General features: G+C 39.7%; 1 protein-coding gene across 14 annotated transcripts in view; it reads right to left on the reverse strand.

The window, feature by feature from the left end:
• Positions 1-26,810, reverse strand: part of ctnnd2b (catenin (cadherin-associated protein), delta 2b) — a 234,192-nt gene that overhangs the window by 63,819 nt on the left and 143,563 nt on the right. For 8 of the 14 annotated variants that reach the window (XM_080861368.1, XM_080861365.1, XM_080861366.1 and 5 more), the window contains 4 exons: positions 23,884-24,134; positions 23,230-23,361; positions 20,312-20,555; positions 15,552-15,608 (listed from right to left, as the gene is read on the reverse strand). In XM_080861368.1, coding sequence (XP_080717494.1) covers positions 15,552-15,608; positions 20,312-20,555; positions 23,230-23,361; positions 23,884-24,134 — 684 coding nt within the window. The remainder of the gene's footprint in view (positions 1-15,551; positions 15,609-20,311; positions 20,556-23,229; positions 23,362-23,883; positions 24,135-26,810) is intronic. The other 6 variants (XM_080861361.1, XM_080861367.1, XM_080861363.1 and 3 more) reach the window with 3 other exon arrangements.

Genomic DNA, 26,810 nt, shown 5'->3' on the forward strand with positions numbered 1-26,810 from the left:
CCAAATTGTGAAGGCAAGATGACTGGGTCGAAAGCTGCAGCTCTTGTGGGGTGATCTATCAGAAACCAAAGAAGGAACAGTGGTGAACCAGCGACATGGTCATGCATGGACAAGGATTACTGATGCTCGAAGGCTGACCCACGTAGTCCGATCCACCAGACGAGCTGCTGAAGCTCAAAATGCTGAAAACTTGAACGCTAATTCTGATAGAAAGGTGTCAGAATACACAAGACTTAAAGGATCTGTTGCTAACATCTTGGTGCAGATACCACAACACATCTACTGTCCACGCCTCGATGGGTCAGGGTGGTCAAAATGTTATGCCTGATCGGTGTACTTTAATCAAAAACCAAGTAAACCAAGAGGACCGAGTCTAAGGGTTATCATCTAGGAACTATAGTTTTAAAGTACACCGATAACAAAGAATTTTGTTAATTCTTAGATTTTTTTCAAATTTTGCTGAAGTTTCTCTTCCACGTGACTGTTGCGTTTCTCCACTCTGTAACCAACTCGTGTTTGTGAATGTATTCTTGGTCCTTCTTTGAGTTACTCCCAGATTGATTTGGAAGTTTAGTGCTTCATGTGGCTCTGTGTTTTTATTCCACTCTGTTGTTTTCCCTCCCCTTGCTAGTACCTGTCTGACTTTACCTGTTCCTTCCTTCCTAGTTTGTATTTAGTCTGTGGCCTTTTCTCATTTTCCTCCTCGTCTCCTTTGTCATCCTGTCTGTGACCTGGAAATCCATTACAAAATGTCTCAATTTCTAAAATAAATCTGGAGGAGAGAAGGTAGAGGAGTCTTTCAGGAGGAGCTATAATCAAGGATGGGCAAGTGTTGTTAAATCCAGCGTACCCAAGACTAGGGGAACGCAGCTAAAATATGAAACCAACCATCCATATGTTTTTTCAGTTTTTTAAGATCATCAGATTTTCTGCCCTTCACTGTTTCTCTGTGTGCAATTTAAAAAGGGGATAACACCTTGTCACATTGTTATACAACAAAACTATCTATGATGCAGTTGTGTCAGATGTCATGTTTAACACTTTAAAATAATGGCTCAATGTCCCATTTGGCATCTTTTTCATTCTAAACGATATTTAGTCCAATAAAAAAATATATTTCCATGAGATAATCTGATGGGATCCTCTGATGCGATCGGATTAATAGAAAGTGGTGAATGTCTAAATAGAAGACAAGTTTTGAAAGTATATCCCATGACTGTATACTGAATGTGTGTATGTATCCATTTTTCCTGCTCAACTTTGAGGACAAAATGTTCCCTTGTTATCACAGTGTTATTCACTTCACCTGTCAGTGTCATAATGTCAAAACAAATTAAGGCAAAAGAAATTAGCATATAGATGTTCCTATTCGCGGTGCACCTGTGGATGTATGAGCAGCTATCACTGAATTATTTGTAAACTTAAAAACATCTTCTTCCTCCGGCAAGTTCTGGATTTATAAGGAAAATCCTTTTCATGTAATATCTAACAGGATTTATAGGCTATTATCCTTCATTGAAATATGAGATAATAATGTCCTAACAAAATTACCGCTAAGCTAAATCTAAAAGTATGAGCATGCTTTGCCACTGTGTGAGCTGACTCAGTTGTGACACCAGAATCGGGTGCACTTTGTGATGGTAACTGCAAGAGTTGGGTGTTTTAATTGCCTCCAGGTGCTAACTTCCTGACATGCACCCAAATACATTCAGTGCTTTTCTCGATGTAGAGCAAAAAAGGTTATCCACTCAGCTCATACATTTTAACCATTTTAGTGACAACGAGAGCCGTGGATACCATAATAAGCTACACAAGAGGTCCGTCGGCACAGATGTTTGAAGGACTTAACATGTGCACCGGTGAAACAATTTCACTTATATTACTCCATCAAAACACATAGATGTTGCTTGCACATCAGTGGACGAACAATAAGCATTACCTGAAGGTAAAGTGGCACTCTACCACAATAACTCTAAATAGATTTTTTTATCATGCTGTGATCTCTTAAATCCACGGTCTTCTTTTAAGTTTGTATCTTACATTATCTCCCTTTCTAAAATCCAGGTAGCAAGAATAGGCATGCCACTACTGAGACACACAAATGTGACACAATAAACACTTATCCCTTAAACAAGGGGACAAGGTTCAGTGGGTGTAATCCTGCAGGCTCAGAAAATGTGACAGACACACACACACACACACACACACACACACACACACACACACACACACACACACACACACACACACACAGAAAGAAGACACAACTGTGTGAATAAATTTTGACATAACAGGAATTGGCCAGAAATGTACATAAATACATCATAAAAAGAAAGGAATACACACACACACACACACACACACACACACACACACACACACACACACACACACACACACACACACACACACACACACACACACAGAAAGAAGACACAACTGTGTGAATAAATTTTGACATAACAGGAATTGGCCAGAAATGTACATAAATACATCATAAAAAGAAAGGAATACACACACACACACACGCACACACCAGAGTCTAGAATAAGGCCAGAGAGACAAAAGTGGTGCATCCATCACAGCAGATCAAACTCAACCCAAGGCTAGAGGCGCGATGCTCTGCGGAGTTGTGCACACATACAGTGAAAAACAGCTGTACAATAAATATTCATCTTTGTTTCTCTAGTATAAAACTTTTACGAGACTTAAGTGACTCTTAGTATCATTTAGTATGAGTTCACAAGCAATGTAAGGGACACTTGATCTGGACTTATTTATTAGTATTATGTTGCAAGAGAAAAATGCAAGGAGCCACTGATAATAAACTATAGTGTGAGACACACGAGACGTATAGAAACACAAACATGCATTTATTCTATATGGGACTACAAGACAATCTCCCTAAGTGCAAACTGAAGCCATTGTGAAAGAACTACAATTCATTGGAAGCTTGCTGAGTCAGTCCTCTGAGACAAAATGAGCAAAAATAAATAATAAATGACAGAAAAAGAGCTAATATTTCCTTTTATAACAATGACACCAAGCAGCAGCCTCCAGGACTAAATAAATGTTGTAACGGCTGTAATTCCTCAAATGACCACCTGAGGCTAAATCTAAAAGCCAGTCAATTCCCATAGACTCCCATGTAAAGAAAGCCCAACTTAACGGCATTAACAAGCATGTTCAAAATTTCTAAATATAGCTTTGGCCTAAATAGATAGTTTGTATCTTCATAAATCCTTCATCTGGATAATGGCAAAAGCTTAAAGTTAAGGGTGTGGTTACTCTGACTGACTCTTGTGCTGAAACAGGGAGCTATAATTGGTGGCCATCTGCTAGGACTCACTTTCAGTAATTCAAGTCCCTGAACTAGCTTAAAGCACCTTACAGCGACTGTTGTTGTGATTTGGAGTTATATAAATACAACTGAACTGAACTGGAGCTATCCTCAGTGTTTCAGCTGTTGGAGCCCTTGGGATCATTTTAATTACAATTATCTGACAAATTCTGTGATTTGCTATTTGCTACAATATGTCCAGTTCGTGCTTCAGTTTTGGTATTTTATTAGTCTGTAACTTAGGACTAATTAGCAGACATCCATGTCAAGTTGCTGGATGCTTGCTTAAGCTTGCTAGTGTTAGCTGATAATGATAATTTAGCACTCCTCCTTGCTAGTCAAATGTGGGAACTCTAGCACAAATAATAATAATAATCCGGTTGTTCAGTCTGACGTCACTAGCCGTGTCTGGACCTAAACTCCGCTGCAGGTCCATATATCAAACGATCACTATTGCATTACTGAGAGTTGAAAAACTGTCTAAAGTCTTTCATCTTTAATAAAATGATCAGCGTTCTGCTCTACCAGGTGTAACAATTGAGTTTAACATCCAGGTAGAGCTGAACGATTATGGAAAATAATCTAATTGCGATTTTTTGCCCCAATATTGCGATTGCGATGCGATATGCGATTATTTTTTAAGGTCTTTGTCTTCTGTATTATTAAACAAAGACAAGCAATACATCATATAGTATGGCCAATACTATATTACATTAATTTTAAACTGTTCTTTCCTGGAAGACAGACCTCTGTTATGATGACATGAGGTGATGCATGAATTGATGACTGACATTTTTATTTAACTTCTTCAATCACAACAGTATATTTGAACATACACAATAGTTTATTTTTAGCTTACAAACATCTGAGCATAAAGTGCTGACAAGGAACCCTGGTGTAAACATTAAAATGAAAGTCAGTACAATGTGCAGATTGCAGAAATATACATAAACAAAATCAGTGGCTTTACCACACTCAGTTTTTCGACATCTGTGAACTACTAGACAGTCATTCAATTAAAAAATAATATTAAATAAATAAAACTAATAAATAAAAAATACACACATCTTACTGATCTCTGCAGTCAGTAACATTACACATAAAGTGCAAACATAATAGCAATTGTATAAACACACACACAAACACGCCTTTAAAATTTAAAGGCGTGAAATTGGACGGTCTAGCCTTCTGAATCAGAAGGCTAGTTCTGATTAGCGTCACCGCTGTCTCGGTGGAGTTTAATAAACTCGGCCGTCTGCTTCTTGCTATCTAAAATATAACCAGACACTGGCGTAAATTCTCGACTGTCTCATACTTCTGTTTAATAAGTTTTCTGTTTGACGTTTAGTCAGCTGTGTGAAAACCAAGGAGGAACCCACCCGGGGGATTAATAAAGTTTTATTTTATCTAATCTAATAACTTTAATCTCAGCCAAACCGATTTACTCACGAACAAACAAAACACTGAAAAAAGCCCAACAATAACATTTTTAGGTTGTCTAAGTGACTTATATATTACGTTTAACCCGAGCAGCGAAACTCCGCGGTGATCTGAAAATGATGTGCCGGGAGTTGTGCCGTTCTCGGCCGCATCAGTAACCCTCGAGCTCCCGGCTAGCTGTCGAGCTGGTGGGTAGCAGACGCCTCTGAAAACGTCGAAGCACTTTTGCAAATATGGGATATCTTGATAAACCGAGCAGATATTCGATGTTTACACAACTACTTTCTCGCCTGAAAATATTTTAAAAGTTTATTTTGTGACCCAGAAAGATTAGTATGAGTAATTTTAAAACTTAGTAGCGGCCGCCATTGTTGGAAACTGGAGTTTGGCTGGGTCGCGCTATGAATTCTGGGATATGGTAGTAATTTGGACAGCCTTCGGCGCGTCGCTGTGACGTAATCGGTCTACAAATGCGGCCTCAGGAGGATGCAGCCCATGAATTTGGACATGTCCAGAGTATAATCGCAGCCTTTGCGGTTAGAAAATTGCACTTGATCATGTCGCGATATTATCGCAAATGCGATATATCGTTCAGCCCTACATCCAGGCATCCATGAAAACGGAATTTATGACATTTAACGGAGTTAGAAGTTAGCAGGGAGTTAGCTCGCTAGCTTCTATCTAAATACAATATAGCATGTCCTGACTGCGGGGTTTTGGAAACAAATTAAAATGTACAGCTCTGTTATCACTTCCAGCATAAATGAAGACAGAAAACTAAACAGCAGTGACGTTTGTAGGGTTACTGAAGTTGGGCTAGCTGGTATATAATGATGTTAGGATAATATAAACAAGCTAACTTTTTTTCCACTTGATAAAAGTTACCGTGAGTGTTCTCGGTGGTCAGGAACAAATGTAATTGCATGGCAGGATGCTGTAAAAGGACCAAACTTCAGCCAGGAGAACAACTGAGATAATCCATCCACAATACGAGGTTAGTCATTCATATACTGCTGCATGGGCTGGGCTGTAGTTACATCCTAAGGTTTTAAAAACTGAGCTTAAATAAATGATTAGCGGTAATAAAAGCCGAGGGAGGTCAACAGTGATCACTGACTGTTTTAGGAGCTTTTTGAGATTAAATAGAAGAAAATACATAACATTAAACATGTTAACAACACAAAAGCCATATTAAACGCAGACTACTTTAGGCCCGGAAGTAGGATTCGTCACGTCATCACTTAACAATCGGATAATAATAATAATAATAATAATAATAATAATAACAACAACAACAACAACAACAACAACAACAACAACAACAACAACAACAACAACAACAACAACAACAACAACAACAACAACAACAACAACAACAACAACAACAACAACAACAACAACAACAACAACAATAATAATAATAAAGAAACATGTTTTTGGCCAAAATCCTAAGGCTAAAGCTTCAAAATGTGGAATGCAAAGTGATGTCACACTGCCGCTTTCCATCATTTATTTACAGTCTATACAGTAGCATGGGGTTTTATACAACATCTTTTTAAACTGTATTAAAGTTTTAAGTTATGATTCAACTCTCTAAACTGAACACTATGTCTGACAGATAAAAGGGTTTACTGTGTGATTCACTGTATCAACAGAATCCAAGAATTCTGAGCAGCAGTTTTATGAACGAAATTCAAGTTTGTTTGTTTTTTCCGATTGCTTAGCACTAATTAGTAGGAATGCATCTATGCAAGGCTCAAAAATGGGCATTTATAAACCACTGGATGATGTCCCTTTTATAAATAGTCTATGTACTGTATGGGGCATGGGTGTCCCATACAACATAAAGATGATATAAGATGTCATTAAAAGTGCGCCGAAAGAAGCCGACACTAAAATACTCTACCTACAGTTGCAGAAAAACTCGAGTCAGGCCCGTCTCCTGTGGGAGGGTTTTCTGCCCCAGAAAGCTGTACTATTATGGTTCATTCATTCACTAACTTTAGCCCAGAGCTGTACAAGTTTTTACTCCCTCTCGCTTTCATTCTGTGTGTGTTTCTTCCGAAAAGAGAACACAAGAGAATATGGTGCTCCCAGTCCCAAACACTGTGTGACAACATCACAGCGGGGTGAGCAAATACTACTGAGCCATCTGTGAACTTCAGGCAAAAGTGTTCATGCAGGGAATGTTTGCACTGTTTTAATGTTAGAGTTAAGAAAAGAATATAGAACATATTTGGAGACGAATGCTTTTGTGGAAGACACGAAATTCTGCCAGAACTGAAAAGTGAACTGAGTGACGTGAGTTTAAAAGTAGGCTCTTATAAATATGTGGAATTCTGCCTTAGCTTTTACCGATTCTCAAGTATATCAATAATAAAGATAGGTAATGAAAGCACTATGCACTGTAATTCAAAAATTTTATTGAATAATGAAGAAGCAAAAGAAAGACTCCTGATTGTGTGGAGCTCTTCCTACAAGGACAGATTTGACCCAGCAGATTCCACAAATCCAAAGATTTGTCTAAAAACTAGTAGTATACACAGTATATATTGTGAAAATTCATCTTATGCACATATGTAGATACATCTGTGTAAATGGACCTGCGCCTGCATCTGTGCGCATGTGCCTGACTCCCGAGAGCCTAACATTTCATTTGGCGACTCAGTGGACTGGGACAAAGTACCGTTGAACCATCAATCCCCTCTTTGTTCCTAACCATCCAGGTGGGGTATCTTGCATCAGCACTTGCGTAGGTATGTGTGCGAGTGTGTGTGGCTCTGTGCGTGATCATGTCACCCACATCCAAAACATTTACACCACAATACGAGATGTCAGGCTGCAGGCAACCCAACAATTAAAATCGGTAAATAAATAAGCTATCTATGAATTATGTATTCAGAAAGCGGGGCGAGGCGCTGTGATGTGAGGGCTGCAGGCAGATGATGCTCCCTGCCATATCGGGCTGAAAGGATTTCCTGTGAGTCAGGATTTTTGAGGAATAGAGTGATTTGAAAGCAGAGAGTGAACTATGTGATTTGTGTCGGTATGTTTGTGTGTGCACTCCTACTGAGGATTGTCAGTGGGGGAAATGGAGATTCGTCTGATGACTCAACCCCCGAAAGACAAACAGAAATACAGGCAGACACGGAGCGACAGGTAGAAACCTGCAGAGTAAACTGATAGAAAAGGAAGAAAGGAGGAAAAGAAGAAAGAGAATTTGAAACACACTGACAACGGCGCTGATTCACTGCATTAACTTTTCAGCAGGGCATCGCACAACTTCAGGCGGCTGATTAACAGCAAAACATTACAGTGTATTTATAGAAAAAGGGAATTCAGCAGCGCAAGCTCCAGTGTTGTACTCGTTAGCACCAGAGAAAAAAAACCAGAAACACATGCGGAGCTGCCCACATCAAATTCAGCTGATGGGTGTAGCTCTTTGTATAGTAACTGATCAAGAATGTTTAAACACAGCAAACCGGGATGATGTTTGTCTCTTTAAAACATTTAATGTCATCTGTTCTTTATGAAAGAGCAAACAATGAAGATGGAATTATGTCTCACACTACTGCGGTGTGGTAAAAAGAGCCTAGCATTAAATGCTCTATAAAAGTTATCATTTGTTCTGTTAAAACCATAAACTGTATATAATAAATGGTGTCATTGTCTACTACATGACACCGATTGGTCATTTAATGCAGCGGTCCCCAACCGCCGGGCCTCGGACCGGTATCGGTCCGTGAGTCGTTTGGTACCGGGCCGCAAGAGTTGAGGCTCAGGTGTGAAATGTGTGGTTTTCAGGGTTTTTATCGGCTTTCAGCGTTATTTTGTTATCGTTAACTCGGTTTTCCTGGGTCTTTTCACGTGTGTTATGAATAAATCTTCATTTTTTCGGTACCAGTACTAGTTTTATTTTGTTGTATTTATCCACGACACCTTAAAGGCCGATCTGTGAAAATATCGTCGGGCATAAACCGGTCCGTGGCGCAAAAAAGGTTGGAGACCGCTGATTTAATGGCGTCATGACAGCGACTCCTTCACAAAAAAACAAACCTTGGTGTTTTGAAGACAGGCGTGGATCTGACTGTGGAACCAATTTAAAAAGGCAAAGGCAAAATCCTATGACCCCAAAAGTTGTTGATCCTCACCGACGTGCTTTTACCCCAAGGGCCATCTCCAGGGTTCTGGCCCCAGTGACCCCTAGGACGAGGTATGGTTTTTCTTCTATAATGGTACTGTGAATTGCATTTGGTCTAAGACTTTGGTGAGAGGCTGTGAGCAGGAATGGATATACTTGTATCCCCCAGGTTTGCCTTTGGATAAGGAAACAGATCCTGAGGGTCTTGACTGTTGACTGTGCTTACTTGCCAAATGACAGTTCAGAGTGCTCAGATTTCCTGGCAGCTTTGCTTTCCTGAGTTGGGTGCCTGAAATTGAGCCATTTGGTTATCCCATTGTCCTACTGGGGGACTTTAATATGCACAATGATAGCCTGACCTGGAGGAGTCTGATTGTGAGAAATGACCCACCTCACCTGAGCCCAAATTCTGTTTTGTTGTTGGATTTCTGTGCTAACCACTGTTTGCCCATAACAAACACCGTGTTCAAACGTAAGGATGTTTATAAGGGGGCTCACGCCATCACTGGGGATAAGGTCACTAATGTAGTTAACCCTCTAAAGCCTAACCTTTAGACAGGTGTTTTGCAGAGTTTTTTTTTTCCAACATCTGTCACTCCGGAGCCTCCTGAACCATTTGCTTAATTGAAAAAATTCCAACATTTCCTGAAAGCAGCGACTCTGCGTTTTTCAGTGATATTAGGGTCATTACAATAATCACACAGCAGTCCTGCTGGTTGGTTGAGAGAAGACAGAGTGAGTGAGTGTTATGGAGCTCTACAGAAAACAGACATTTTATTACATTTGGGTTCTTTTAAACTTTTAAAAGTTTGACCTAAAAGTGGCAGGACCATTTGTGCTAACATTGGTTTTAACGGTTTAAACTCCTGCAACAATGTGTGGAAATGAGTGACTGTGGCTTTGGACAGGGTGGTGTTTCCCCCATTAAGAAGATGGAATGGAGAGAGTGTTCCAGTGTGTTTAGGTGGATCACACTTCTCAGCCTCCACAGGAAGGTCCATGCAGTTAGTTGGACATTGAATTCTACAGAAACAATGCATTTTTTCATCCTCGCTGTGGAATACTGGATCGGCTCCTCATCCTTTTGAGGATATTTGAGCGTGTGTGGGAGTTTAACCAACCAGTTTACATGTGGTCTGTGGACTTTGGTCATGGTCCTCAGTCAACAAGTGCCTACTCTGGGTTGGGAACAAGTTACTGCACCAAGTATCTTGGGGGTTTGTTCATGAGTGAGGGAAGAGTGGAGCAGGAGACTTACAGATGGACTGGTGCAGCTTCAGCAGTGATGTAGACACTGCACCAGTCTGTACAGACTACTACAGGCTCCTGTGACCTAGATAAGTGGCAGAAACTGGATCGATGAGTGGAAAAAGACAACAGACACAAGAGCTGCTACAAGAGAGATGTGTACTCTGGAGTAAAATGAAAGTGAGAGAAGACAGTGGTGCTGCAAGAATTCAAATCTAGTGATTTGACTCAGTGTGCTCTCAGTGCTCCTGTTTATTTCTAACATGACAGCTCCACATTAGAGCTCTCACACTTTAAACTGCATGCACAAAACATTAAAGATTGCTCAGTGTGTTCAGCTCTGACTCTGTCCCGTAGCCTAAAAAAATGAGGTGTGGAAATTGTTTTAGTTTGTCACCAGATAAAAGTGCAACTAATTTTACTGACTGAATAGGTATTCTTGATCATACATGTGCTACAAATGTAACTGATTAGTTTTCTCATCTCATTCCAGACCAAGTTATGTGTTGAGCATAAGTTATGGGGATCTACTCTTGCAACAGAAAAAGCACCTTTGTGACATCGATAATTCTGATTTTAAGGCCAACATACCTCACTAACCCCTTTATCTCACTTTGTGGTAGACTACCACTCAGGACAATACCATGGTAACCAAAACACTGCAATAGTTAGAGGAGACATTTGTGTCTATATGATGCATCCATAGAGTTTGGATTCATCTTGACAATCTGGTCTAAAAAGTTATCGGTCCACTCTAAATCCAGATATGGAAACATCTAGCTTCAAACAAGAAAAACATGCCGAAGGCCAAAACAATAACATCAAGGCTATGTCTATCCTTTATATATCATTTATGGTTGAGAAGAAATCTATTTGTATTTGATGAATTAGTTTTTTTGTGGCACAAACCCACTTACACATTAAAGCAGTTGCAAGTTAAATCTATGTGTGCTTGTTTATGTCTGGGTGACATCTTTGTAGTTTCAGTATAGGAAAAAAGTTAGAAGTTGACTTGATGGGAAGGAGAACAGAAACTGAGGCAGGGAGAAAATTTGAGAAAAAGTGTGTAAGTGTGTGTGTGTGTGTGTGTGTGTGTGTGTGTGTGTGTGTGTGTGTGTGTGTGTGTGTGTGTGTGTGTGTGTGTGTGTGTGTGTGTGTGTGCGCGTTTGTGTGCGTGTGTGTGTAAGTTTGGGTTACAAAGATACTGTTGGTGTGCGTGAGGGTGTGATAGCATGGCTGACTGACTGGCCTATTGAAGCTGGACGAGATGAACGAAAGGTCAGGAGATGTCAGGCAAAGCTGAGAAGCACACATACAAACACACAGAGTCCATCTTATCCATGTAACTGAGTATGGATCAGAGATTCTCAGTGTGCAGGAGAGCATGAAATAAAATCAGGCACTTTTAGGATCAGGTCAGATCCTGTCTCTTACAAATCTGTCTTCGTGTTAGCATGAATGTTTCCATAAATTACCAGAAGCCTAAGGGAGGAAGTGCGTTGGAGTACATAAGATGCTGTCTCTACAGTAACATGTCTTGATTTGCCAGATTACGCTGGCGAACGGCTTGAAAAATCAGGTAAATGAAATTTGTTTGAATCTTTTAGAGTATAAAGATAGTTTAATGAGCGTTTCCTCATTTATGTCACTACAGATAGTATCAGTGCAACAAATTATTTGATCTCTTTTTCATTTTCATGTAAATTCTATTTTCATGCCTTCAAAAATCAAATAGTTTTCATTACTGAAGCTGATTTTGTAGAAGACGAGAAGGAAAGTATTAACTCTGAAAATTATGATGAAAAATCTTAATGATGACTTTATATGGTCAGGCGAAAAGGAAACTTTTGACTGGAGTCTATCCAGTATGCGAAAACTAATTACACCACATGAGTCAGTCATTTGTAGGACCATCTTTAGCGCCAATAATTTGAAATCAGTGTTTTCTATCTGATTTTATTTGTCTCTCTAACCTTAACACTGTAGAAGAGGATTGTGGGTATTCGTTTATGGACAATATTTCAATCAGGTTGTGATATGGATTTTGACTGGACCATTGCAACACCTTGATTAGCTGCTGTATTTTGGATCATTGTCCTGTTGGTCTAATGGACCACTGCAAGGTCATCACGTCCTGTGGCTGCAAAACAAGCCAAATTCTTACCCCTCCACCACTGTGCTGTTTGTGTTTGAGGAGTTTGTGTTGATATGGTGCTTGGTGTTGGCCAAACATGCAACACCAAGCACCATATGAACAAATTTGACCAATTTGGTCTTGTCTGCCCAAAGGACATGTTCTGCTCCAGAAGTTGTGTGTTCAGGTGCAAATAAGCCTGCCTGATGTGTTTTTATAAGAGCAGAGGCTTTCTTTGGCAGCTGTAACACTACATCACTAACTACCAATGATTCAATTTAATTCAGTTATATTTACAACAACAGTTGCCTCAAGGCCATTTGGATTGTAAGGTAAAGACCCTACTGTTAAGAATACAGTTAATATTTGTTCCTTAATGATAACTGATTGGACTACAGTGCCACACACCAACACAATTCTTCATCCTAATGAGGACACACAAGATCTTTGTTTTAATTTTTAATTCTGAAAACAAAGCAGACAAAATAAATTAAAACCAGCCCTAAAAGACTTCAAAGTGATAAGAGTAAACATCTACAGGTAGAAATGATGCTTCAAATCTACGAGCCTGAGCCATCACTGCCTTTGTTACTAGTTAGGCTCTGGCTGCTGGGCTGGGGTTCAGCATACTGTCAGCGTTAACATCACTCTCGGCTCTTTGCTAGCTTTGTGTTAGCATGCTGTCTGTGTATGCAGAGAGTTAAAAATTCTGTTAGCAGTATAATACAGTTATCCAGTTTGCACTTTACCATCGTGCTCTTGTCCTTTTGTGCTACAAAAACATTTTCCGTACCTTCAACCCTCAAAAGTTGTAAACTGCCCTTTCCTTCTCCCAGCATATAAACTCATATCTGCTGATTGTAGTGTAGCTGACGTGTGCAGGAAGAAAAGGGCACGTTTATTTTTTTCTTTTTATACTCTATTATTATTATTATTATTATGTTCCTACTATGACTGCTGGATGTTTGCCTACCAGCTAGACAGAAAGAAAGATTCAAGATCTTTTATTTCTCAAGATCTTCTATTGGTCACGTGCATAGTTATACAAGTATAACATGCAGTGGCATACAGTTGTCACAAACTGTGGTAAATGGATTCGTGTTTATGACAGTTTCAGTTTCAGTTTTAATGTTTGAAAACCTGAGGCTTCCAAAGTCTCAAACCAAAGAATTGACATTTGATTTAACATTTAACCTTTTTCAAAATTAATAGTTATACATTGCTGTGAAAAAGTAATTGCTCCCTAAACCTAATTACCAGCTGTGCCACGCTTGGCAACATGAACTGCAATCAAGTGATCAATAACTGTCAATAAGTCTTTCACATCACTGTGGAAGAATTTTGACCCACTCTTCCTTGCAGAATTGTTTTATTTCAGCCATACTGGATGGTTTTTGAGCATTTTGAGCATTTGCCAAATCTCTTTCTCATTCTTGAATCATGAACACTGTGGCGAGTCAGGCCTGCAGTTCTATAGATGTTGTTCTGGGTTCTTTTGTAACCTCCTGGAGGAGGGAATGTGCTCTTTAAGGTATTTTTGGTAGGATGGCCACTGCTGGAAACAGAGTCTTCTCCCTTGTGGATAATGGCTCTTACTGGAGTCCCAAACATCTGGAGATTCTTATGATTGTGGGATGATGCTGTTTTTTTTTAAGATCTTTACTACTTTATGTTGACAGTTTTTATTTAAATGATTTCTTGATTTAACAGGTCTGGCAGTTATTAGACCTAGAAGTGGCTAATGAAATTAAACTCAACTTTCCAAAAAAGTTTGGTTAATTCCAATTCATTCATAATTTAAGGGGGTATATTTTTTTACGCTGCAAACATACAAGTGTGACAAATATGCAACTTTTCACAGCACAGTATACACATTATAAACTGCTCCAACTTTTGAGTTCAGCTTAGAGTGAGATTTGTGTCGGGTTCACTTCGTATCCTGTTCAAAACACAATATTTCTGCTACATTGTATGCATTTAAATTAGAAACCTTACTTTTTTGCTTATGTGCAGCCAGTGATGTTTACTGATCCAGTCTTTTCTGTTTTCACTGACAGAAGCCCATGGACTCATGTTCTCAATTCCATTGGTTCATTAATTCACTGGGCTCATTTCATTTTGACATGATTCAACATAACACAATAAAACTACTAATCTGTTGATTCATCTCCTCAAACATATACAGTAAATAAAGTCTAGTCTAGTTCAGTGAGCTTAGCTTGTGAATTTGAATCCTTTATAAGGGATTTTCCAAGAGCAGCATTAAATTCTTGTATTGGTTTGGACAATAACACCCTGACTGGCACTGATAAGAAAATCACTGGCATTTCACATTCTGAAGAGTGAGCTAATGTTGTCTGTGTCAGTACTGTTAGTTGATTTTACATATCTGGTTAGTACATTAGTTTATGAAATATGTTCTTAAGTGAAACATAGTGGCACATTATTAAATGGATCGACAGCCCTCTTTAAAAGGAGACATGTGAAAAAACAAAAGTGCTTGGACAACTCATAAAACCACACAGGCTAGCAGGGATATTTATAAGCACTTGTTGGAAATTGAATATTTTTGGCTTTTGGCTTCACTGAGTTCAAGATTAATGGTGGTGCTTCAGTAATTTTCAGGAATAAAGGAAAACTCATGTATTCATGAAAACAGATCTGTTTGCATTCCAGAGATGAAAAGATCAGCACCATTAAAACAAAATACAAAAACAGGTGCGAAAATGAAAACCGGGCAAGCCACGTGAATACACTTGACACAAAGTCACTTCAGAGATGATTCAGACAGACAATGGAGACAAATGAACGGCCAAATAAACTAACAGATAGATAAACTCATGAAGGTATGGATGGAGACATGAAAAGCCAATGGAGAGAATGAGGAATGTTGACAATGTAAAAGAGGCTCTGATAGCCAAATACCTACAAATTGCACGCAAAGCAATCGATATTTGGTTAGCGATATCATTTTCTTGTCTTTCTTTGCTCATGTTATGTGATGACGTGATTAAATCCTGATCTGCTCTCCAATTTAGAACCCAAGTAACACTAAGAATAAAAGCGATTCCTGCTTAATGCAGTGCTAAATGGGTGACAATGCATATATGAAATGTTGTCATGCTGCCATTAACATTAACATCTGTTTCTGATAGTGGTGCCATATAGAGAGGATGGAAAGATTCAGTGAATGAGACAAAGGTAAGATAGACAGAATGTACAATAGTATAAATAAATAGTTGGATTACTTTGTCATTCTTTGCTCGGCTTGATTTTGATTCCACACAAGGAATTCGGGGTCGTACCTATCGAGGGGGGACAGGCAGAGAGAAACAAGAGAGAGGTATATGTCGACTGTCTGGTAACAAATTATTCAATACCTGTTATAATAGCGATAATTAATAGTAATCAATAGAAATCAAAATTGTAGCCAGTAGACTCATCTTTCTCTCTTAACATTTTGTTATCAGGCAATAGAGGATGTGGGCAGGGTGGAGAACATGCACTTGGAGCAGATGGTTGGGAAATGGCGAGTATGTCAGATAAAGAGAGGGTCTCCGGACAAAAGAAACAAGGTAAGCCCTTGTTGCTTTCAGAAATTTAGCTATTGGTGGTTGCATAAATACCGTATAGCTTAAGGGTTTAAATAATTTTTAGGTCAACTTAGCTGTTGAATGATGGCAGATTCATTAAAGCTAAGCAGGACTGGTTACACAGTAGCTAACGAGTGAGAAAATGACAAGCATTCCGGAGCCTGTTCCGTGTAAGCTGGGTTTATTTAGTTAGATTTAAATGAGACGTTAACCATATGCTTTGTATTTTGGGTAACTATGTCAGCTTATGGAAGTGCTACATATTTTACTTTTGAAGGCTACTGCTCATGAAAATCAGAAATACAGTTAGAATATTTCCAACGATTAATCCAAAAAACGATTTACAATACAGAAATGTCAAACTTCTTAAAAGCATCTTTATTTCTTTAGTCAATATTTGGTTTTGGCTCCTTCCCCATGAATTACTTTATCAGTGTGGCGTAGCATGGATGTAAGCTTGTGGCACTGCTGAGGGACTGTTGAAGCTCAGGTTGCTTTGGCAGTGGCCTTCTGCTCATCTGTAGCATCTCCATAAAGCTTGTCAACAGATGAAAGAACAAAGTGCTCCGAAATCTCCTGGTAGATGGCTATGTTGACTTTGGACTTGATAAAACACAGTGGACCAACCCGACCGTAGCACCGGCAGATGACATGGTATCCCAGATGATCACAGACTGCCGAAACTTCACACTGGACTTCAAACACCACTCTTTCTCCAGACTCCAGGACCTCAACAGATCTAGAATCCAGTTCTTTTTCTGCATAGCTCTGGTAGCTTGCAGATGTCTTTCCATGTTGCCTCTTGATGCACTGAAACCTGTTGAATTGACTCCTTGTGAAGTTCTTCAAATTTCTTGAATCTTTGAAGCTCTTTTCTTGACAATCCTCTTATAGCTACAGGCATCTCTGCTGATTGTGCATTGTGCAGCTAGTCCTAACACACTTTCCACTCCCAGTCAGCTTTCCATTAATACACTTCAATACAGCACTCTGAACAGCCAGCCTTTTCAGCAATGACCTTCTGCAGTGTACCCTCCAAGTCGAGGTTGTCGATCATTAGAACAACTGTTAAGTCAGCAGTTTCCCCGGTGATCGTAATTGTCTTTACTGAAGTAGAACGAGACATACACAGTATTTATACTGTTTGAATTATGTACTCAGCTCAAAGTAGTCTTAGAATTTGAGGTACTGAATTTCTGGTTTTCATGAGCTATAACCTTCAGTGCTGGAACTTTAAAGACAAAGGGTTTACCAGTCAAAGTTTGGACACACCTTCTCATTTAATGTTTGTTTTGTTGTTGTTTTTTTACATTTTCATAACTATTTACAACATCCTCACTGAAAGCATCAAAACTATGAATGAACATATATGGATTTATGTAGTAAACAAAAAAGTGTGAAAGTTTAAAACATGTTTTATATTTTAGATTCTTCAAATTAGCCACCCTTTGCTTTGATTACTGCTTTGCACACTCTTGGCCTTCTCTTGATGCAGCACTCCATCACTTTCCTTATTGGTCAAACAGCCCTTACACAACCTGTTGAAGAAACAATGGTCCAACTAAACACAAACAGGATGGGATGGCATGTTCCTGCAGGATGCTGTGTTAGCCATGCTGGCTCAGTGTGCCCTCAATTTTGAATAAATCCCCAAAAGTGTCACCAGCAAAACATCCCCACACTATCACAACTCCTCCTGCATGCTTCACAGTGAGAACCATGCATGTAGAAACTGTTCGTTCACCTTTTCTGCATCGCACAAAGACACAGCGGGCGGAACCAAAGATCAGACCAAAGCACAGATTTCCACTGGTCTAACTGTCCATTCCTTGTTTTTCTTGGCCCAAAGAAATCTCTTCTGCTTGCTGCTTTTCCTTAGTAGTGTTTTCTTAGCAACTATTTGACCATAAAGGCCTGATTCGCGCAGTCTCCTCTGAACAGTTGATGTAGAGATGTGTCTGCTACTGGAACTCTGTGCTGCATTTATCTCGGTTCTAATCCTAGGTGATGCCAACTTGTGATTTTTGAAGCTGATGACTTGGATGAATTTATCCTCAGAAGCAGAAGCAACTCTTGGCCGGTCTTTCTTGTGCATGGTCCTCATGTGAGCCAGTTTCGTCATAGTGCTTGATGGTTTTTGCAACTGAACTTGGACACACATTGAAAATTTTAGCAATTTTCCAGACTGACTGACCTTCAGTTCTTAATGTAATGATGGACTGTCGTTTCTCTTTACTTAGCTGACAAGGCACTGAAAACCATTTCAGGTGACTACATCTTGAAGCTCAATGACAGAAGGCCAAGGGTTTGCAGTGCAACGCAAAGGGTGGCTACTTTTAAGAATCTACAATATAAGACAGTTTTTTTTATCAATTTTTTCTTTGCTACATAATTCCATATATCTTGGTTCATATGTTTGATGTCATCAGTTATGGATCTACAATACAGAAAGTAGTAAAAATAAAGAAAAACCATTAATTGAGAAGGTGTGCCCAAACTTTTGAATGGTACTAAATGTATATATACATACATTTACACAGTATTTTAAAGTTTACCTTTTTGAAAGAAATAACAAAATAATTTTTTTTCACAATATTTTTGAGACATCAGTAGATGCATAAACTCTGTGTTCGCAAAACATGTAGGAACAATCCAGCATGTATGACTGTAGCGTGTGTGCACTTATAGGCTGTGCTGACCAATGGACCAATCTCCCAGAACCTGGACAGGTTAAATGAATAAGTCTGCTTCTACTCAATATTTCCCTCACTGCCAATGAATCCCACACAAAAGGCAAAAAGCAGAAAACCTATGCTCTGGTATAATCTTCTTTTTGGCCACAATGAGATTTTTTTTCTGTGTGATAGGGTGTTCTCCAAGACCTATTAAAAACCTCGGACCTATTGTACTTCATGACTTAGGGGCTGTATTGGGCACTATCCTTCAGTGTTCTAAATACTTCTGCACGTATTAATAGAAAATACTGCTTACTAGAAGCTACAGTCCCTAGCTGCTTCAAGAAAAATAGTGGGCCTCAATTTTTTTTATCTTCAAAGATCTGAAAGTCTTTATTGTGTTCAGCTGCTGAGCGTGTCAAAGAAAATGTAGAAAAGTCAGACGGTACAAACAAAGAGTTTGAGCCTTTTTGAATGGGATTTTTTGAGAGTAAGAAAGATGTAGCATAACACCGGACCCTCCCTTTAACAAGCTACTCGTATGACTTTAGATGCCGCTTACATCGGCATGTCGTGTGCATGTCGTGAGCGTAAAGCAAAATGCCATGCATCAAAAGTCCGCCCTTTAAATGTAGCAGTGCAGATGTGTTGAAGGTACACAACGATGATGCCAGAGCTAAAGAGTGACCAAACAAATGACGTGAGTGCAATGTGCACACAGAAATAAACACTTGGACAATGGGTGAATGTAAGAGCAATGACGACAACAACAGCAAAGAGAGCTAATGAAACAAAAGATAGTTTTGAGTTTCTAAATTTCACAATAAGCAATTCAAGAGAAAGTGAGCTCCTCATTAGAGAAATAAATTTGTGGAAAAATAAACATATCCGCTGCCTGTACCTGAACTAACATATCCCAAACAGACAGTTCAGCTTTAATTAGGCTACTTCTATTTCTGACAGCTAGTCTGTGCAGCCATTACAAAGAAGAGGCTAAAAAATAAAAGAGAAATCCAAGACAGTATTGGAATAGTATTTCAAACTTCATTTTAACTAGGACAAAAGAGTGATAAAAACAGCTATTACACTGTCTCTTTATGTCTCTCTAACTCTTTTTTTTAATGTGTCACTCTCTCTCTCTCTCAGACATCCACACTCATACAGAGATATCTCCTGGTCTAGAAGACGACTTCATGCAGACTTTCCGCATTAACTTTGTCTACCTGCTGCACAGAACGTGACTGATTGCCACTGACAGAGAGCCACTCCACTCCTAACAGCAGCAGCAAACTCTTAAATTGGACCTAGAGGTGTGCACAGGCATTGGTACAACAGTGTGAACACGCCCCAACACCAGGCAAACTAGAGAGGACAGTGAAAGATGCGGCGTGATGTGTGCCTCATACTAAAGCCCAGATTCAGCCAGTCTTTTTCTGCACTCCACTGTCAAATCCTGACAGTCAATTATGTGCCGATGTGCTGCAAACTGTGGGTGTCGCCATGTCGCACTTCCAGCTCTGACACCACGTTTGCGGTTTTCAATCAAACTCTTTTCTTCATTAAAAAAAGCTCAATGTTGCTCAGGTTAATGATACTATTGATATTTCCTTTAATAATTCATGTTTCACTTGGTGAATCTGGCCCTCAGTAAGTTTAGTGAAAAGTGGAAAGGGAGCAGAACGAAGGGTCTCATTAATAAGCCAGAGCTGATTCGAAGTGAAAATGGCCGTCTTTTCTCACCTTGGGTCCTTCTGGATGCTGTCCACTGATGGGGATCGGCCCAGCGCCGCCTCAGGGGGGAGGGCGGGGCCTGACTTGCTGTAAGGCGACTCGGTCGACGGACAGAACTGCAGAGTGCGGTACGGATTGGCGTAGTCGGCCGCCCCGCCTCCCGTGGCAAAGCTGCCTCTCTGGAAGGTGGCGGTGGCGCTCTGGCTTCCTGTTCGCTGTAAGGGGATTGGGTCGACACCGGGGGAGGGTGGGGCTAAAGTGGAAAGAGGAGCGTAGGGACAGAGCAGATAATTGAGGACCTCTTGGTACAACTGGTTCACCACTGGGATTTGATGTAGACGAGGAGGGCAAGGAGCAGGGGATCGCAACCAAACATGAGCACCAACACAAGGATGTACAAACACACATACGCACACAAGACCAGCACCAATGGAAGAAAGTGACACAGAAAAATAAGTGGAAAGAAAAGAATAAAAAAAGCAAAAGTCATTAAAAAAATAAAGAAAACAAACAGAAATAATGAAGCAGATAAGAAAATCAGAAACACACGTGAAACATGCATGCACCAGACCTCCCTCCTTCACTTTAAAGCATAGCCAGATTGCACCAGTCATTAGATCACTATTCTGTCACCATGTCCTGCAGTGCACTCACCCACCAACCACAGCAATATTGGCCACCAGGTGATAAACGGCCCCCTTTTAGAGATCTACAAAGTCTGTGTGGCTTAGAAGGAAAAGGGTGGTTGCATCCTGTTGGAAACTCAATATTTTACACTTCTTTGTTAAGATTTAGCCACTCAAAATTTACTATGGACACGGTACTGAAATTAGCTCCTAATGTTTAAGAAAGCCTGTATTCATAAGGGTAATCTGCTTGTTGAAAATGATTAGTTGCACAGCAGCAAGAAAACAATATAAATGCACACATATTAGATTCTTAGCTTTCTTTGTCTTTTGTTTAAAAAATACGTTAGTTTTACAATTTTTAGCTTTAGAAGTGCTGGTATAGGAGTTTGTTAGCTTTGGGGAGATCCAAGCTAGCTGTTTTCCAATGCGTCAAGAACAGCTTTGAGCTAATTTGAAGCTAATTTGATGCTTGCTGTAGCTTCATATTTATTGTATGGAAGGCAGAGTGGCAAGAAAGACAGTTTGGCTGTTCATACTATTGAATACATTTGCAGTTTGTCAGACTAGCTCTAATAAATTCTCCATAGCGAGGGTCTGTAGCCTCAGGGCTGTTGCACACTTTGTGCAAAAACATCAAAACACTTTAACGCAGACCAGCGAAGGCCATTTGCCATGTTTTACACACACACATGAATTATCTTCTCGTTAAACAGCAGTTTGGGAACCATTTGGGCATGACAGTCTTGAGCCTGCCCTGAGGGAGGTGTGCTGGGTCATTTCTTTGTGTGCGTGTGTGCGCAACTTGATAACTACAGGGACCTTGTCAAGCCCTGAGGAAATTCACCTGTGATGTGAAATTTCCAAGTCTGCTCATCATATTGATGCTCTTTGAATTGACCTTGAAACATAGTCAGGCTTCAACAGAAGAAAAAAAACAGGTATCTGAAAAACAGTGTGGCGTTTGGCTGCTGTCGGGACTCTCATTCATACACGCGCAGCTGGAGATGATGACCGAGCTATTTCGATGCATCAAAGCAGTTTATGCGTGTGTACGGGGAGCCAGCGTGACAGAAGTGACCTCGGATCTTTTAATTAGCAGAGTGAAACTATATTTTGGAAGGAAACTGACAGTAATTTTTCCTCTTTTTGCTGTGCACATCTCTTTATGGAAACGTTCACAGTTGAGACGACCGAACTGGCAGCACAGTATCAACAACATTTTAGGACATGGTTGATTTGCTTTGATTTCAAAGCACCCAAGCTAACGCCCATGGGATTAATTGAGATTAATTTTCAGCCTTGAAACTAATTAGTTAACAGACTGTGACTGAGAGACAAATTGCCATTGAGACCCCAATTGGATTTGCCTACCTGATCTGGGAAAAAAGCGCTGCACGATCAGATGGAACCAGGAAATCTCTTATGTACATCAGCCTTTAATATAACAGCACACCATTACAAAACACCTGCCTTCTGAGAGGCACCATGCTGTGCCTTTTTCCTGCTCTCTTTGTGAGGATTTTACAGACCTGTTCCTTTATAAAAGATATTTTCTCTCATAGTTACTCACTGATTTTTAAATCTAGATGATTCCCTGGGTGATTTACACACTGCAGTTATTTATGGTCATGGACTTGTTTGAAGACGTTTTGGTGGCCGTCTTCGCAGCCACGGTATAATCAAGCCCAAGTGTTACTGCAGGTTCAAATAAGTCATTTACTAATTGCCGGTTGTTACTACAGGCTAAAAGAAACGAAGTCTCAGCTCACAGTGGGTGCTGCAGTTATTCAGCACTACAATTACTCCAAGTTAGAACACTTGGAAGAGACGCACAGCTGAAATCAAAGCATCACAAGCAGAGTGTTATTCTTCTATTCTGGGTCAATCTTGCACTAAATGCTAGATCCTACATTTCCCACAATTCATCTCTTCCATATTCTTTACCTGACTGCTACTGTACATGTTTGTAACACACACTTCCCATTCACTATCTATCTAACCAATGCAATGTATTCTGGTAGTGTCACCTTTTGAGAGGTGAGGCCCTCTTTAGTTGGACCTATTTTATAACACAGTAAGTGAACCACTATGTTGGTTTTCTTTTGAACTGATTGTCCACATAAGGGTTTCGTCCAGTCAGTGTTTGCACTCCTGCCAGTCATCTCTTATCCCCGTCTAGTGGCTTGCTCATCAAAATTGGGGTAGATGCGTCACATGAAAACTCTGAAGCATCTCCCCCATCTTCTACAGGCACACTCCAAACACTGAACCGTCGTATTTCCCTTCTCCAGATCTCACCTTGTCCTCTAATGTTAGGTTTGGTGTAGACTCTGTCTTCATAGATGGGGTCGATGTGGTGTTCAGGGGACTGCAGGGGTCGCAGTTCGGAGCCCAGGTGACTGTGCTGGCTACTGTAGGAACCTCTGGACCCTGGAGAACGCAAGGCGGTGGAAGTTAGACATAGTGACAGATGGATGCATGTGTAGATTTATAAAAATATTCTCGTGGGATAACACTGAATGACAAATTCGACTACAAATGAAAATAAATGATGAAATGCATTAATAGATATGCTTTCATGTACTGGACTGCTTCTGCTCTAGTCATAAATAAAAAAATAGCCATTTACCCTGAAAGCAAAAGAATACACAATAAATTAGGGATACTGTATGCTGGGGAAATGTTTAAAAAAACAAATAAAGCAAACTTTATTTTGAATTTGAGGGTCTTATCTTATTTATTACAAAGAACATCTAATACATTTGAAATAAAATCTTGACAAACTTTAGTCATTTGTTAACATTTGTTTACAAAGCTACAGGGGGAAAAGGCCACAAATGTAGAAAATGTTTCTACATGTTCAGGAAAAAAGTAGAAAATGAATGACTTGACAAGACTCAATGGCATTTGACAGAAACACACATAGAAAAGTAATCATAAAGGTGTCTTGACCTCTACCTGCCAGGCTACCAGGCCTTTGCAGGGTTGCGTTAGCGTACAGCTCGTGGGAAATCTTGTAGGTATCTGCTCCGATGTGATGCAGCATGCGCTTGGTGGGCGACAGGGTGGCATAGCTCCCCACCGCAGAGCTAAGCTGGTGTATGGGTGACGAGGAGTGATTTCCCCCTGGAGAGGCTACCATGGGGAGGGGTGAGGACGAGCCGCCAGCACCTGATGCTACCATGTTGATGGGGGATGAGGTGCTGAGAGAGGAGGAGACACGGAAACTGTTGGACTTTTTGCGTGAACATATTGTGTTTTGTCTAGAATGAAATTACATTCGTAAACATAATAGAAGTGAAAGAGAGCAAACATCAACCTAGATTAAGAGACAAAGATGAATAGCACAGTGTAAAACACAGATGCATCGATAACGGTGCAGCAGACATGCATATCCGAGTTCTAATCTCACACAGAGTTTTGTGTACCCATCTAGTGTTGCGCCAAACAGAAGCATTCAGGCCTTTTTCAGACCTCACCTAAATAGTGAAACTTCACCAAACAGTAGTCAACAAAAACAGAAAAAGAAGAATAAAATCTGGCAATCAAAGTGTCTGTAACTACAGCTACAGAGATCCATCATCCATGTATTTCCTTAATTGTTTCTCTACCATCTTAGGTGAGAGGTGTGGTGCACACTAGGCCGGTCGCCATCTGAGGGCTGACACAGACAGACAGGCACCCACTCACACTCACACCAATTTAGAATCACCAGTTAAACTAACGAGCATGTCTTTGGAAATGGACTGAAAAGGGTCAAATACAGCTCACTGGACAGTTTTTCAAAAATGTGTCCTGATCTAGTCTGAAACTAGATAAGGACACGTTATTAACCTTTTTTACTGCTATTCCTGGTGTGGTGACGTCAGTGTTAGCCTAAACTACACAGCAGTTGAAAGTCAGGCTGTCGATGATCTTTTTTTTCTTCTCAAGTTCTTTAAAGGAAAAAGTAGGCAATTGGGTTTAAAGGTAAATGCATTTAAAGGGAGGTTTTTCTTCATGGTTTTACCCACATCAAACTGCGCTTTATTTCACACCTCTGCTTTAATCCTTAAAGTCATGTTTATTTGTTCAGTAGCTGCCAAGACTAATCTTTTCTGAATATTAAACAAGCACTATGAGTCCCTTGTGTATTAAATAGTATTCACTTAATTATATTAGTGGATACTTGTATCAATTATTGGAAAATCAATGAGTAAATGAATACTCTGTTCCCTTTAATCACATTTTATTTACCTTCAAATGGAGGTGAAATTTGATTTTAGCTTTTTTAATCATCAGTATTTTCTACTGTTATTTTAACCTACATTTACATCACACATATCATATTGCTAATCCATGGTTATTGGCATATAATATACCATTCTAATAAGGGATTTGCTGTATACATTTCCCCCAAATGTATCATATTTTTTGGAAAGCATCTCTACTTGAATTTAAAATAAAATTCTGTGGGTTTGAACAACATTTGGCTCCACAGCATGAGCTTGTAAAGACTGGCCCACCAACAGTCTGCTACTTCATTAGGGGAGTTTTACTTTTAAATCTTTACTTTTCAGTACAGATTTCCTGATCACGCGTGGAGTGCTGAACCCTTCAATCGATCCGTCGAACGTTAAAGACAGGATGATGTAGCACCTTTATTTGTTTCCATTATAGAAAACATTCTATGCAAATCGTGACATTCCTGGATAAAAATAAAAATGTCTGATATTAAACTTTTTCTTGTTGCCAAACTAACACGACTTAAAGAACACACGAGAGGTCTCGTGTGTTCTTTAAACCTGAAATGTGAAGTCGTTGTTTAGTCAATGTCATACGGATAACTAACGATTAAGAGCTCTTGCACGCCTCTGGAAGCCTTAGCTGTGGTGCATCATTTTCTGGCACCTTCCCACAATGCACTGCAGTGATTTAAATAATTTTCCATCTCCTCACTGTTTTTTTTAATAGCAGTCAGTGAAAACTGGTTATCTGCAACAATTTTTCCTCACCAACAGCCACAGACATGCTCTCTACTTTTAAGGTTAGACTCAAAACTTCCCATTTTGATAAGGTTATAGTCAGGCCCGGATCAGGTGACCCCGAAGCATCCGTTAATTATGCTGCTACGTGATTCCCTGTGACACACTGAGCATTCTCTTGCTCACCTTTTTTCGTTCCCCGGGTGTTTATATACTACTGCTGCATGTCATTACATTTTGTCTTCTTTCTCCAATAGTGTATGTTCTGTCCTGTCTCTGGTGCTCTCTTCTTTTGGCTGTTCAAATGGAGTTTTTCCTTCCACTGCTCAAAGTGTTTGCTCATAGGGGATTGTCTGTTGGGGTTTTCTCTATAGCATCTTTACCTTACAGTATTAACAGTGTTGGTAGTAATGGAATACATGTAGTAATGGAATACATGTACCGCCTTTACGTATTTAAAATACAAAATATGAGTAACTGTATTCCATTACAGTTACCGTTTAAAAAGGTGATATTCAGAATACAGTTACTGTGTTGAAATAAATGGATTACACGGCAGTCTTTTCTTGTTTCATATGTTAGGCTATGCCCTCTTTATTTTTGGTAATTCCACGCCGGTGGAAACCCAAACAAAACACGCATTAAGAGGCTCTAATGCCTGTGTCTCAATCTCACGGCCCATGTCACCCGTACTTGACGTGAAGAAATATTTTAAAAAATTATTATTCAAAAAAATTATTTAATATCAAGGCAGAGTGTTAGTGTTTTATATACGCGTGGAATAATTTTCTATGGAAGATCGCAGCAAAAAGTGCAGCCGTACCTAATGTCCACCCTACTGTTACTCATTTTAAGATTTAAAACTCTAGTTGGTATGGCGAGTATTCTTCAGTAATGGTAATAAATCACACAGCA

The sequence above is a fragment of the Rhamphochromis sp. 'chilingali' genome (genome assembly GCF_963969265.1).
Source record: "Rhamphochromis sp. 'chilingali' genome assembly, chromosome: 16".
In the NCBI taxonomy this organism is placed as follows: Eukaryota; Metazoa; Chordata; class Actinopteri; order Cichliformes; family Cichlidae; genus Rhamphochromis; species Rhamphochromis sp. 'chilingali'.